Here is a 13,534-nt window from a genome sequence, read left to right as displayed (position 1 = left end):
TGTATACAGTTTTGTATTTTGTTCTTCAAATTTACCATTATAATAAGCATTTTCCACTGTTTTGTGCTTTAAAAGATCATCTCTAGAAACAAAATCTACTGAAATGAGGCAAACAGGGAAATTTATATCCACAATTGACCCCAAATAGTAATTCGGGTGCTTTTAGAGAAGAGGCCCACAGGAATATTCTCTACTCCATTTCCCTTTAGAACACTTCAAACCAGCTGGAACTAGAAAGACACGTGCCCCCTTTCTGGAGTCAAACCTTGACTATATTTGGTGTGTGGTGCCCTCTACTGGGTCTCCTAGGACTGTGCCCTTTTACTGTTTGTAAACTATACGTGTTGGCTGAGAACTCCAAAGAAGAGGATTAGATGGTATGTATACATGTTTTAATTTTGTTTGCATTTTTATTGACATCTGTTTCCCTAAGGTAGAAGTGAAGCTTTTTAAATACAGGAGCTGACTGTGGGTCTGTTTCCTTCTTATTCATTCAATAAACATTTTAGAGTCTACCGTGTGCCAGGTATGCTGCTAGCAGGCTGGAGACACAAAGATGAGAGCTTCACCTTCAAGTGGCCCCTTATCTAGTGGAAGTGTCACAGCCAGTGGGATAACCTGCTTACTGAGTTCGGGATAGTCCAACAAGAGAACGTGACTCCATGTAGATCCTTGTCCTCCTTTCTCTGGGAAAATCATCCTCTTCAATGAAGCATGCAGCTTTGGGAGAGACACATGTAGCAGAGCCAGGAAGAAAGGGGACACCTTCCCAACAGGGCAGATCTATCAAATCAATTCTGGCAATCAGTGGGGTTGACAGATGTCACAGACAGCTTGCTCTCAATTTACTCAGAAAATTAAAATTTATGATGGACTGAGCACATTAAGATAAAATGAGTAGCAATAATTCACAGGTTTAGTTGAGCCCCTAGAAGGGAATAAACCTCATTTTCTAGAATTGTATACCTTATGTAATACATACCTGAGGAAGGAAGGGTAACTATTACATTTTGCAGGCCTTTTTTCAGTAGAGGGAGGGAAAGAGAGACAGGTAGGGGGAGGTAAGGGGAGGGCCAGAGAGAGGGGGAGAGAGAGAATCTGAAGCAGGCTCCACGCCCAGGGCAGAACCCAAAGTGGGGCCTCCTCTCACAACCTGAGGTCATGACCTGAGCCGAAACCAAGAGTCGGATGCTTAATCAACTGAGCCACCCAGGTGCCCCATACTATTACATCTTGAAAGCACTTTTGGAATCTTACTTTGCTTTTTCGGGAAGGAAATGCATATGAAACTGAGTTTTTCGAGTCTGAGAAAGACCTAAAGTACAAGACAAAGTGGGGAAACTCTAAAGCATTCATGATCACTTCCTTGCTACATTGTCTCTTTGACTGCATTATGTACAATTTTGCAAGATGATCTATGGATTGACAAAAATCTTTTTTTAACCTGAGGACCTTGATGACGATATTGGACCTACAAGTTTGGCTCCATACAGCAATAGACCGATGCACGACTGTATAATATTTGTCGTGAATATGGAACCAGTAATTGTTCATTGTGCAGTCTTGGACAAGTAACCTAATTTTCTCTCTAATTTTCCTCATTTGGAAAGAATATAACCTATCTTACTGTAAAGATTAGAAATAAGACATGTAAAGTGTTCATCGAAAAGCTTGGCCCACAATAGCTGTTCAGCAGAGCAGAGTAGGCACTTCAGAAAAATAGAGATGCACATGGGGGCTCTGGAGCCAGGCTGCTTGGGTCTGAATCTTGGCTCTACTCTCTTTTTCAGTGGTGTGACCTTGGGCAAGGAACTTTACCTTTCTGGGTCTCAGTTTCCTTATCGGTAAAGTAGGGGTGATAGTACTACCTACATCATAGGCCTCTTAGGCAGATAAAATGAGTCAACACATATAAAGTGCTTTGGAACATTTATTAATATATAGTTCTTAATAAAAGTTAATTATTATTTTAATGCCTATGTCTTTTAGCTTGTAGAGACACCTGCATCATTTTGAAGTTGTATATTAAAATCAAGACAGACATCTTCTCATATGTATAAAACACATCCATTTGGAGCTGTCAACACCAGCTGTTTTCAGCAGATTTCAATTGCTTTGGTTCTGCAACCAGCTCCTCTTTGATAAGTGCTCAGAGCCCTCAGTAGGAATTATGCTGTTTATGTTAAGTTTGGCTGCTTTCCTTTTAAGATAGTCATTTTTAGTTCTTGACCTCCCTAAGAATTTATGAATCCTCTAAAGAACATGAGGAGGAAGAATTATTTGGAGCCAATGAGGAAAGCATTGTGAAGTTAGGACTCTCCTCCTTTTCTTTCTTTTTTTTTTTTTTTAGATTTTATTTATTTATTCATTTCTGAGAGACACACACAGAGAGAGGCAGAGACACAGGCAGAGGAAGAAGCAGGCTCCATGCCGGGAGCCCAACATGGGACTCGACCCCGGGACCCCAGGATCACGCCCTGAGCCAAAGGCAGGCACTAAACCGCTGAGCCACTCGGGGATCCCTGGACTCCCTCTTTGTAACCTTACTGTCACTTACTCTCCAAAATAATCACGGGATGCTGTGGTTTTGTGCAGATGAAGGTCTGGGCGTTCAATTTCGGTTGATTGGGTCTTTTCTTCGGTGGCAATTTTGCTCCTCCTCCTCAATACCCAGTGCCAATGTGCTACCCACAGGCCATCTAAGAAGGGTACAAAGAAGGGTCTTCACACTCAATGAGTGTAAACGAAGAGCTAGACAAGGATATAACTAACTCACTACAACAAGAATCTAACTGTGCTAACCAGTATTTAAGGTGACATAGAAGGAAGAGGCTTCTTTTTTTTTTTTTTAGTACAATTAAGCATAATGCTTTTATTTGTCTCAATCTCTTACCGAGTTTTTAAATTTCTTACCAATTTTTAAAAAAATATTTTATTTAAGTTCAATTTGCCAACATATAGTATAATATCCAGTGCTTATCCCACCAAGTGCCCTTCTTAGTGCCCGTCACCCACTTACCCCATCCCCCCACGCACCTCCCCTTCTGCAGCCCTTTGTTTCCCAGAGTTAGGAGTCTCTTGTGGTTTGTCTTCCTCTCTAATTTTTCCTCACTCAGTGAGGGAAGAGGATTCTAACTACGAGTTTAGGGAGAGGTTTAAAAAGAGGCAATATGAATATTGAACCTTGAAGAATGGCAGAGGAGGAGAGGGAACACAATAGAAGCAGAAAGAACGAGGTGAACAGGGACTTCTGAAAAATGCATGGCTGGTCTGGGGAACAGCACTTGGTCCCGTGTTGTTGAAGCAGAACAATGTGTGTGGGAGGATTAGGAGATGAGGAACAGAGGCCCCTGGGTCATCAAGGGTCCTCTCATCCAGCTCTTATCAGGTTCTCGGGAAGGAGATGGTGGGGCTTCTTGGACATCCCTCAGGATGAGCTCTTAGGTGTAACACCCCCACCTCGGTTCCTCCTTCTTCTTGTAGGCTTCTCTTGGCCTCAGCCGATCTAACCTTTTAACCTCTGCACTTAAAAAAAAAAAAAATTCTCTTTTATTTTCCAATAGGCTTTGCTGGTCTGGCATTGAATAACGTGCTGCCTATTGTGAAACAAATGAGGATGGAATGGCCTAAGACTTTGTACAAAACACTGGCCCCTCAGGGTAGAAATCTAAGCCTAAGCAAGTGGGAACAGGCCCAGGAGTCTGATTAGTTTCTGGGGAATAGGCAAGAGATAATAACAGTGAAGGAAGAAAATGATGTTTGGCACAAAGAGTATTTGTTCGATACAGGAATTAAGGAATGATTTGACAGACTGTCAGGTATTGCAAGGTGTCTCAGGTCTTCTGGGCTTACTCAGTTATTGCCATCTCTGTACGAAACATCTAATTGGGAAAGAGGAAGGAAGGGGAGAAGGTATCTGTGTCTCCTGGCTCTCCATGAGTTTGTGCTGAGGCCAGATTTCTTCTGGAGTTAGGAGTTCTATGACTGGTAGTCTCTCTCAGGAGAGAAAGGAGAGAGAGTGAGTGTGTATGGTTGTGTGTGTGCATGTGCATGCACACACATGCACATAACACAAAAATACAAATAGTGACTTAATTATTTATTTCCTTATACTCACAACAAGCCCTAAATACCACAGGTTACAAACCATTCCTTTGCCATCATACCAAGAAAAAAAAGTAGTTAAAAACATCAAGAGAGCTCAGTTAGACTTGATAAACATATGGGCTCAGCGCTTAGGATGTACTAAGATGGCTTGGTCCTAATATCACAGGGCTTTTAATGTGGATAGACATAAAGCCAGAGTATTTCATGCAAGGGAGATGGTGCGATAACAGAGGTTAGCTCAGGGCCTTGCTACTCCAAGTATGGTTTGACCACCAGCAGCAGCAGCTCCTGGAAACGTGTGAGAAATGCAGACTCTCTGGCTCCAGTCCAGACTGACTGAATGTGAATCTGAGTTTTAATGAGATTGCTGGGTGAATCATACGCACATTAATATTTGAGAAGTACTGGCCTAGGGTGCAGGGATGGGATGTGGGAACATTTCTTATAGGAAGAACTACGTTTTGAGAATGAGTAGGGTTAACTGGGTGGTATAATAAGCAGAGAGAAAAGTGTAAGTAAAAGTTTAGTGGCATGAAAAAGCCTAGGGATGTTTTGCGAAGTGACTTAAAATTGCTCCCCAGAAGGAAGAGAGTATGAGAGAGGAGGAGGGAGAAATGTAGGAAGATGGCTGGTCAGGCAGTGGCCAGATCCTGTTGCAGGTGCTCTAGGTTGTAGAGCTTGGCCTTGACCTAATCCATAATAGAGACGTTGGAGGACATGTGCAGATTGGTGTTCAGAGCACTGCAGCCCTGAGAACCCTGAGAAGGTCAAGGCCAGAGGGCAGGGAAATTATTTAGGAAGCTACGGCAATGGTTTGGGAGAAAGAGAATGAGAGTAGTACTGGTACTGCAGGTGGTGCAGTAGGAATGGAGAGAAGGGAACAAGCTGAAGAAATTTTAAGAGGTAATAAGCAGATGAAGCACTTCATCTGGACTGGGGAGGGAGGGCGAGGGAGGCCTGTGTCTCAACTAGATGAATTGTGCAGGCTTCCGGCTAGGATTAGTGGGTGGTTGCTTATGACACCACTAACAGAGATGAAAGAATAAAGGAGGATAAGCAGGTTTGAGGAGGGGAATTATGAGTTCGGTTTTCAACATGTTCAGCTCAGGTGAATAGAGAACATGTATAGGAGGAAAAAAGAAAGAAGAAAACAAGGGCGGAGAACTGGGTGAATCAATCAGGGTGGAGGAGGAGGAGGAGGAAGAAACAATGCCCTGTCGAGATTTGGGGCTCCAGTAATACACATAGTGTATCCCGGGATTTTTCCTCCAGTCCTATTTCCAACAGGCTGCCTTCTTGGAACCTGGTTCCAGCAGCTGATCGGACCCCAAAGAAGAGAAGAGGGTTTGGATTCATGGTTTCCCATCCTGTGATCAACTCATTGTTGACATTATTTGCTCTACTAAAAAAAAAAAAAAAAAAAAAAAAAAGAAAAAAATTAACCTAGAGTTAAGCTGCTCCAGGGTCACAATGAACAAACAGTTGTCTTTTTCCATGTTGCCCCGAGGGTGAATAATTCTGCCCACTTCCCCACCACTATTTCCAAAGTGACAACAGCGCAAAGCCGGCTGGCGCTGGTGTCTGCGCATGGTCGTTCTCCAAGTTCTGGATGACTTCTGCCCCGAATCTTCCCAGTCTTTGAACTCTTACCACAGTTTTACTTGGCGCCCTAAAATTCAGAAATTGCTAATAGCTTGTCTTGGATCGCTCCCATGATTATTTCCCATTCGGCAATCTGTTCTCCTGGGCTCACGCAGTTGCGAAGAGCGTCCGGGACTCCCGCGTCTCCGCGGCCGAAAGTCCGTAGCTACTTGACCCCCTTCGGTACAGTCATCACCAGCCAATAAAGAGCGAAAGGTCGGCACGTGGTTTAGTAGTTCGGGCAGGCGGAAGGTGCTCCGACCCGGTCCTGTCGCTCTTGCCAGGATCAAACATGGCGGGCCGCGGCCAGCATTTCCGCAACAGCCAGGTCGCGGTCCCCGTGACCCCGGCCGCTCCTCGGCGCTCCTGTCCCCACCTCCCTCCCTCCTCCTCGGCGGCTCCGGGAGGGTCCGCACCCGCGAGCGCCTCAGCGGAGCCGCTGCCCGCCCCCCGACGGCCCGCCCCCCCGCCCGCGCCAGCCAATCGCGGGCCGCGCTGCGGCGGCTGGCAGCGCCGGCCGGCCCCGCCCCCCAGCCTCTCTGTGGCCTGCGGCTGCCGGGCCGGTAGCGCCGCTCTCGGTCGCGCGGACTGGTGGTGTGGAGCCGCGGGTCGCGGGTGCTCGCCGCCGGCCACAGCTCAGCCCAGCGCCGCCGAGCCCGTGAGCCCCGAGCCTCCGCCATGGACTTCGAGGACGGTAAGCAGAGCCTGTGGCTGGTCGCCGCGGCGGGCGGGCGGGCGGGAGGCGGGGTGGCCGCCCCGGGGGTCTGTTTACGGTCTCAAGATGGCCGTGTGGGCTTTGTTCTGCGGGCCCGGAGGCCGCCCGCCCGCCCGGCCGCCCGCCGCGGGCCCAGGCCCGGAATCGGCCTGTGCGGGGACCCGCGGGCCCTGTCGCGCCTGCCCGGCGCCCGCGGCCGCCGAGGACCCGGAGCTCCGGGCCGGCCTCGCCGCGGGGAAGGGCGCACCCGGGGCGCCACGGCCTCGGGCCCCGGGCCCCGGGCCCCGGGCCTCGGACTCGCGCTCCGGACCCGCCCCGGCCGCGGCGCCTGCAGCTCGCCGGGGTCGCGCCGAGGGCCGAGCGAGGCCTCCGCCGCCCGGCCTCCCGCGGTCTCGCCCCCGCAGGGCGGCGACCCGGCCCGTCCGTTTCCGTAAACCCTCGCCCGGGGTGGAATTGGCCGAGGCTCGGTCCCAGCCCTGTCCGCTCGTCTCCGCTTCCGGCGAGTTTAAAGGGCGTCTGTGGAGAGCGGAGACGCGGGGTCGCCGGCCCACCCGGTGGTCGGCCCCGCGCGGGCGCCGTCCTGGGAGCCGCGGCGGCTTCCCTCGGGACTGTGCGTGGGCCGGGCCCCAGGCAGCCGGGGTCGGGGCCGCGGCCCGCGCCGCGTGCCCTTCAGGCTCCGTGGCGGCCAGGGACCAGCCGTTTAAACCCACTGGTTTTCTCAGCGGTTCCTTTCAGCGTGTCTCTCACGCCAGTTCTTGAAACCATGTTCTCGGGCTCACAACGGAGAGTGGATTTTGGGCCTCCCCTTTGCCTTCCTACCTCGCCTAACTTTTATGGGAATTGGCGTCAAGATAAAATATGCGCGTCCACAAGGACAGGATCAGGGAGAGGGCACGGGAGGGTTTGCACCGTGAAGCCCGGCCTCACCCTGAGCAACCAGCCGTTTCTGATGCAACAGATTGACGGGCTGGTTGTGAGTCCCAAAGCCGACCCAAACCCTGTTTTACTTAACCCTCGTTACCTAGTGTGATCTCAGCCCGTGAGTCTGACCACATGATCTTTGGATCTGTGATTGGGTTTCATGCCACAAAGAGTTAAAGCTATACCAGCCCTAGGCGTAGGAAGGGGTACTGGGATGATAGCCCTTCTGTGGACCCTTGAAAATCATTTCGGAATGGGAAGGTCAGCGCCGAGGAGGAGCACCCTCTGGTATTTTTTGTTTGTTTTGGTTGAACTTTGACTCCTTTTGCTATAAATACCTTTAAACCATGAATTCGAAGTGCCCAAGCGGGGAATGAAACTTTAAGAATGTATTAACTGTGTTTTCGTGCTAAAGTCTGTTGACAGCACCAACCCCCAAGGCACCGGACAAGCTCCCGAGGTGGGGGGAGGGAACAATGGGAGTGGCCCCCCCCTCCCCCCACCCCTCCCCAGGGAATCCATTTTCTGTAGAGAATTGAAAAACAAAAATGAAACTTGGTTTGTTTGCTTTCTATTGTCCCCATGAGCCTAAAATTCCAGACAATGTCAGTAATAAAAATTATAAACAGTGTCTGTGAGAGAATACTCCCCCTCTCTCTTGCTTCCTCTTCATCTTTACTGCTATATTTGGGAGTGGAATTTGACTAAAAATATATCTGAGTCTGATCCTGCGTAGTGTACCTGGATTCTGTGAGCACTGTACTCACTTCCTGCCCTTTATTAATTTATTAGTAACATTAATTAAGGGATTTAACAATTTTCAAGTCAGTTTTGATGGAAATTGCCAGTATGGATTTTGGTGATGGCACATCCTGGGTAGATACAGCACAGGCACACATATACGCATGTGCATATGCAGTCTCAAATAAGATCTTGAAAACTTTAGAGAGCAAATAGGCACAAGAACTGTATTAACTCTGAAAAAATTATGTGCTTCATAGAGTCAGTTCTCAGCCCGTTTTGCAATTTTTGGTACATAATCTATCGACTTTCTCTTTGTTACCCTGAATAAATCAATATTGGATTCCTCTTGGTAGTTATTATATATCAGGTGTTATAAGCTAATTTTTACATTATCATAATTTGGATAATAAACCTGCGTCTTGGGGAGATAATGAAGAGAAAGAGATCTATGTTTTCCCATGTGAAATATTTGTAATTATTTATATCCCATTTTTGCAGATAACTGAGTTAATAGCATTTTAAAAATTGTGTTTGATTTGAATAGATGAGTATGTAATTTCAGGCTTTTGCTAATAATGTACTAATTTCTTTCTGTTAAATGTGTCTTCATAGATTACACACACTCTGCTTGCAGAAATACTTATCAGGGCTTTAATGGTGAGTATCCTCTTTCGTTTGCTCTTAAGTATATTAAGGGAATGCATTTCAGTTCTCTACATGCCCATAATGTAAAAAGCCAGTTCTCCCTTGTTTCAATCATTGTGTTGCATCTTGATGTATTACCACTCAGTGTTCACATTGTCATATTATGTATTTGAACCAGGCATCTGGAATCAGAAAAAGTTAGGGCTATTCAGATTAGTTTGACTCTTTGTTTTATTTGAATTATGATTCATTTAATTTATTCTAGGGCTTGACTACCTTCTGAGTGATGAGTTACAGGAAACTAGCTGAGTTATTTTTGCTGAATGAGAGGCTTTGAATAATGTAGATTAAGTGGATTATTGGCTTGGTTTTATGTTCCGTCTAATGTAATGCATTTTGACCTTGTTTTTGAGGTCATTTGCTTTAATGTGTTGAAATGTGTTAGTATATAAAGAGCTGTCTAGAGGAACACATAAAGAAGCTTGAATATTTATTGATTTACGCGTGACTTTAGAGTTGTGATTACCGAGGTAGATAAAATCGTAAGAGGCATGCAGAATACAATTGGCTGTTATTTTGACAGTTTTTGAAGTTAAGGCTCTGCCAGACAGGATGATAACATAAAAAAATATGTGGAACAATTCAGTGAGGTTAAAAAAAGACCCCAGAGTGGAAGTAGATATCCTAATTGCCAGGGAAATGGAAAATTCAACTGTTGTACAGAATATATTTTCAAAATAAAACTGAAGCAAATATACTACTAAATAAAGCTAGCTGTGCTTTCATTATAAAAATGATTACAATCCAGTTAATTTCTTTGTATCATCTCTAAGAATTTAGAGAAACTTGGTACTTGATATGAGCTAAAAAGGCTCAACATATAGGAAGCAGTCAGTATATATTGAATGCTGAAGAATAGTTTTTTTTTTTTTTTAAGCTTTTATTTTTAAGTAATCTCTACACCTAACCTGGGGCTGGAACCTACAACCCCAAGATCAAGAGTTGCATGCTCTGCTGGCTGAGCCAGCCAGGTTCCTTGAACCATTTTCTTGTTTATTTGTTTTTTTAAAAACTGTATTTATTCATTTGAGAGATAGCACAAGTTTTGGGGGAGAAGCAAAGGGAGAGGGAGAAGCAGACTCCCCACTTAATCCAAGAGCCGGATGCTAAGCCAGGAGCCGGATGCGGGGCTTCATCTCATGACCCAGAGATCACACCACCAGCTGAAGGCAGACACTTAACCACCTGAGCCACTCAGGTGCCAAGGATACAGTTTTGAACAGGAGAGTGACATAATAAAATTACCAGAGGAAGCTTGATTTGTATCCACACTTAGGTAGATTAAAAACTGGAAAGTTAGGAGTGCCTGGCTGGCTCAGTTGATAGAGCATGTGACTCTCGCTTCTTAGGGTTGTAAATTCAAGCCCCACATTTGGTATAGAGATTATTTAAAAATAAAATTAAAAAAACAACACAAAACTGGAAAATTGGCTAAAAAAGTCACTTCAGAAATTTAGGTATTAGGATTTTAAAGACCCTAAACTTGGGAAATGAAAACAGTAATTCTTTTTTTTTTTTTTTAAGATTTTGTCTATTAACTTGAGAGACAGAGAAAGAGTGATAGAGAAAGCACAAGTAGGGGAGAGCAGAAGGTGAGGGAAGAAGCAGGCTCTCCACAGAGCAGGGAGCCTGATACAGGGCTTGATCCCAGGACCCTGGAATCATGACTTGAGCCAAAGGCAGACACTTAACCAACTGAGTCACCCAGGTGCCCCATAAGATTTACTTTTAGCAGTTTCAAATATACAGTATGGTATTACCATCAGTAGTCATCATGGTATACATTATATCCCCATGACTTACTTTTTTATGACTGGATGTTTGTATCTCTTGATTCCCTTTGCCCGCTTCTATCCTCCACTCTAGTAACTACCAATCTGTTCTCTGTATCAATGAGCTTGGTTTTGTTTTGTTTAGATTGCACATGAAATCATACAGTATTTGTCTTTCTTTGTAATCTGCTTTACTTAGCATGATGCCCTCAAAGTCCATCAATGTTGTTGCAAATGGCAGGATTCCATTTGTTTTTATGGCTGAGTCCTATTCCATTGTATATGTATACCCCATCTTCTTTATCCATTCATCCTTCACTGGGCACTTAGGTTGTTTCTGTATCTTAGGTATTGTGAATAAAACTGTAGTGAACATGGGGCACATACACCTTTTGGGATTAATGTTTTACTAATGTTACCACTTTCATTTTTTCCTCTTAATTTAAATTCCAACACTGAGATTGTTAGATTCCCCTAGAGAGCTTTTTCAGAATGTTTCTCATACTCTGGTCCTCTTGAATCTTAATTTTTAGACAAGTGGTCTTTGGTTGTTCATGTTATGAAAAAGTACTCTGAATGATTTTGGAATGCACTGTTGGTTAAAGAGCATTATTGACAATACTTTGAGGTCTAGGATATCTACATTTTATAAATGAGGATTTTAATTTCAGAGATCTAATTTGACTTCATTTAACAAATATTTCTTGAGTGAACACTATATATCAGGTACTATTCTAGGAGCTGGCAATATAGCAATGAATAAATATTCTTGCCTCTGTGGAGAGTGTTCAGTCTAGTGGGATGAAATATAAGGTAAACAAAATAAAGTAACATATCGTGTGTTAGATGGTAATAATTGCTTAGGGGAAAAATGGAGGAGAGGTGTGGTGGTGGTGGTAGGTGTGTATTGGGGAAAGACTTATTAAGAAGATGTAGAAAGTAAAAGATTTGTAGTTACCAAATGAAGCCACACTGTAATTCATTGTTAGCATTGTATTTTCCTGTGACTAAGATGAAATAAAAGGTACTGGAAAGCATATCAAGTTCCAGATTTCCTCCACACCATTTCTCGGAAGAAAGTTGTGTTTCTGGCGTTTCCATGTTTCCTTCCTGCTTCATAGTAACTCTTTTTATATAAATAGCAGACAAAAAAGGGAGAGTATTCCAGATAGAGGGAAAGCAGAAATAAAGGTAGGGCTGAGTACATTGTGCCTCAGAGAGACTTAAGGATGTTTTGTTTTGGGCAGCCTGGGTGGCTCAGTGGTTTAGCACCACCTTCAGCCCAGGTCGTGATCCTGGAGACCCGGGATCAAGTCCCACATCGGGCTCCCTGCATGGAGCCTGCTTCTCCCTCTGCCTGTGTCTCTGCCTCTCTCTCTGTGTGTCTCTCATGAATAAATAAATCTTTTAAAAAAAAAAAAAAAGAATGTTTTGTTTTGTTTTAAGTAGGCTCCATGCCCAGCGTGGAGCCCAATATGGGGCTTGAACTCATGATCCTGAGATCAAGACCTGGATACTTAACAAATTGAGCCACCCAGGAGCCCCTAGACTTAAGAAGAATGTTTTGACTAGAGCAGGTGATTTTTGCTGAATAGTCTTAAGACTAGGTTAGAGTGGTGAATTGTAGCCTGAGGCATTGAAAATTAAAGGTAATTTGTTTATATCTGAGAGATGATAGAAAATAAAGACCTGAAAGAGTGGAGGGATTGAGAAGTGCAGATACAGAGGAAGAGCATTCTGGGCAGCAGGTGCCAAAATGGCTGCATACTTACTGTATTCTAGGAACAGCAAGGGGCCTGGTATACCTGGAGTGGAGTGATAAGGGGGGGAATAGTGGATGGTGAAGATAAGAAGTATATAGGGCAGGATTTCTCAACCTCAGCAGTATTGACATTTTGGATTAGATAATTCTCTGTTGTGGGGAATGTCTTATTGTAGACTGTTTAGCTGGATCCTTGGCCTTTGCACTTGATGTAAGCAGCACTTGCCCTTTGGTTGTGACAACCAGAAGTGCTTTCAGATGTGGTCAGATGTCCCCAATAGAGCAAAATTTTCCTTGTTCACTACAATGCTTTGGCTTTTACTTTGAATAAGATGGGAGCAAGTGAGAAGTTACTGAGTGTTGAACATGATTTAAACTTTAACAGAATTATTCTGGCTGTTTTCTTAGAATAAACAGGGGGTTAAAGTGGAAGCAGGAAAGCCAGTTAGGAGGCTATTGCTGTAATGTAGGTGAGAGATGCTGGTGGCATGTAGCAGGATGCTGGTAGCGTGGAAATGGTGAAAAGTGGTCCCATTCAAGACCTAGTGTCACATAACTCGTTAATTATTTTGATCCTGAGTCAGTTGTTTTTCTTATTATAGTCCTCACCTCCTTCCTTAAGATTTAGTTGTAACTGAGTTTTAACATTTGTTGAGCTTATTTGTATGATTAGAGTGATCAAAACATAGATTTGTCTTAAAATATTAGGTCAGTTTTATTTTTGAGTGAATTACTTTCACTTAATAGTAAAGATGCAATGTTCTTACAGTTTTATTTTTATTTTTAAAGATTTTATTTAATTATTAGAGAGAGAGAGAGAGAGAGAGAGAGAGAGAGGCAGAGATTCAGGCAGAGGGAGAAGCAGGCTCCGTGCAGGGAGCCTGACTTGGGACTTGATCCCAGGTTTCCAGGACCACGCCCTGGGCTGAAGGCGGTGCCAAACTACTGAGCACCCCGGTTGCCCTACAGTTTTATTTTTTAAAGTGATTTTTAAGTTCTTTTGGTGACCTGGAAGAATATTGTTTATATATAAGCGGTCATCTTACAGAATCTATATTCCTCTAATCACACTTTATAAAGTATAAAGACTTTCCCTTTTTTTCTTTTCAGTTAACTGAATAGTAACAGTACTGTGAACAATAAGCCAAAGTCATTGCTAGGTAAAGG

At 44.4% G+C, this 13,534-nt stretch overlaps 1 protein-coding gene and 1 long non-coding RNA gene across 3 annotated transcripts in view; one reads left to right on the top strand and one right to left on the bottom strand.

Moving 5' to 3' along the window:
- Positions 1–4,272: 4,272 nt before the first annotated feature.
- LOC121486669 lies at positions 4,273–6,004 on the bottom strand. The gene is made up of 2 exons (XR_005986702.1): positions 5,758–6,004; positions 4,273–5,509 (listed from the first exon to the last, which is right to left on the bottom strand). It is a non-coding gene; the product is annotated as an uncharacterized LOC121486669 (long non-coding RNA).
- A 280-nt stretch (positions 6,005–6,284) lies between these two features.
- ZNF326 (zinc finger protein 326) overlaps positions 6,285–13,534 on the top strand; it is a 36,813-nt gene continuing 29,563 nt past the window's right edge. The window contains exons 1-2 of one of the 2 annotated variants that reach the window (XM_041747749.1): positions 6,285–6,442; positions 8,741–8,785. In XM_041747749.1, the coding sequence (XP_041603683.1) occupies positions 6,427–6,442; positions 8,741–8,785 (61 nt within the window). In that variant the 5' untranslated portion in view covers positions 6,285–6,426. The remainder of the gene's footprint in view (positions 6,443–8,740; positions 8,786–13,534) is intronic. The other variant, XM_041747750.1, reaches the window with a different exon arrangement.

Source organism: Vulpes lagopus, chromosome 3, assembly GCF_018345385.1.
Source record: "Vulpes lagopus strain Blue_001 chromosome 3, ASM1834538v1, whole genome shotgun sequence".
Lineage (NCBI taxonomy): Eukaryota > Metazoa > Chordata > Mammalia > Carnivora > Canidae > Vulpes > Vulpes lagopus.
The sequence above is the reverse complement of the archived record's forward strand: the minus strand, read 5'-3'. Positions and strand labels throughout refer to the sequence as shown.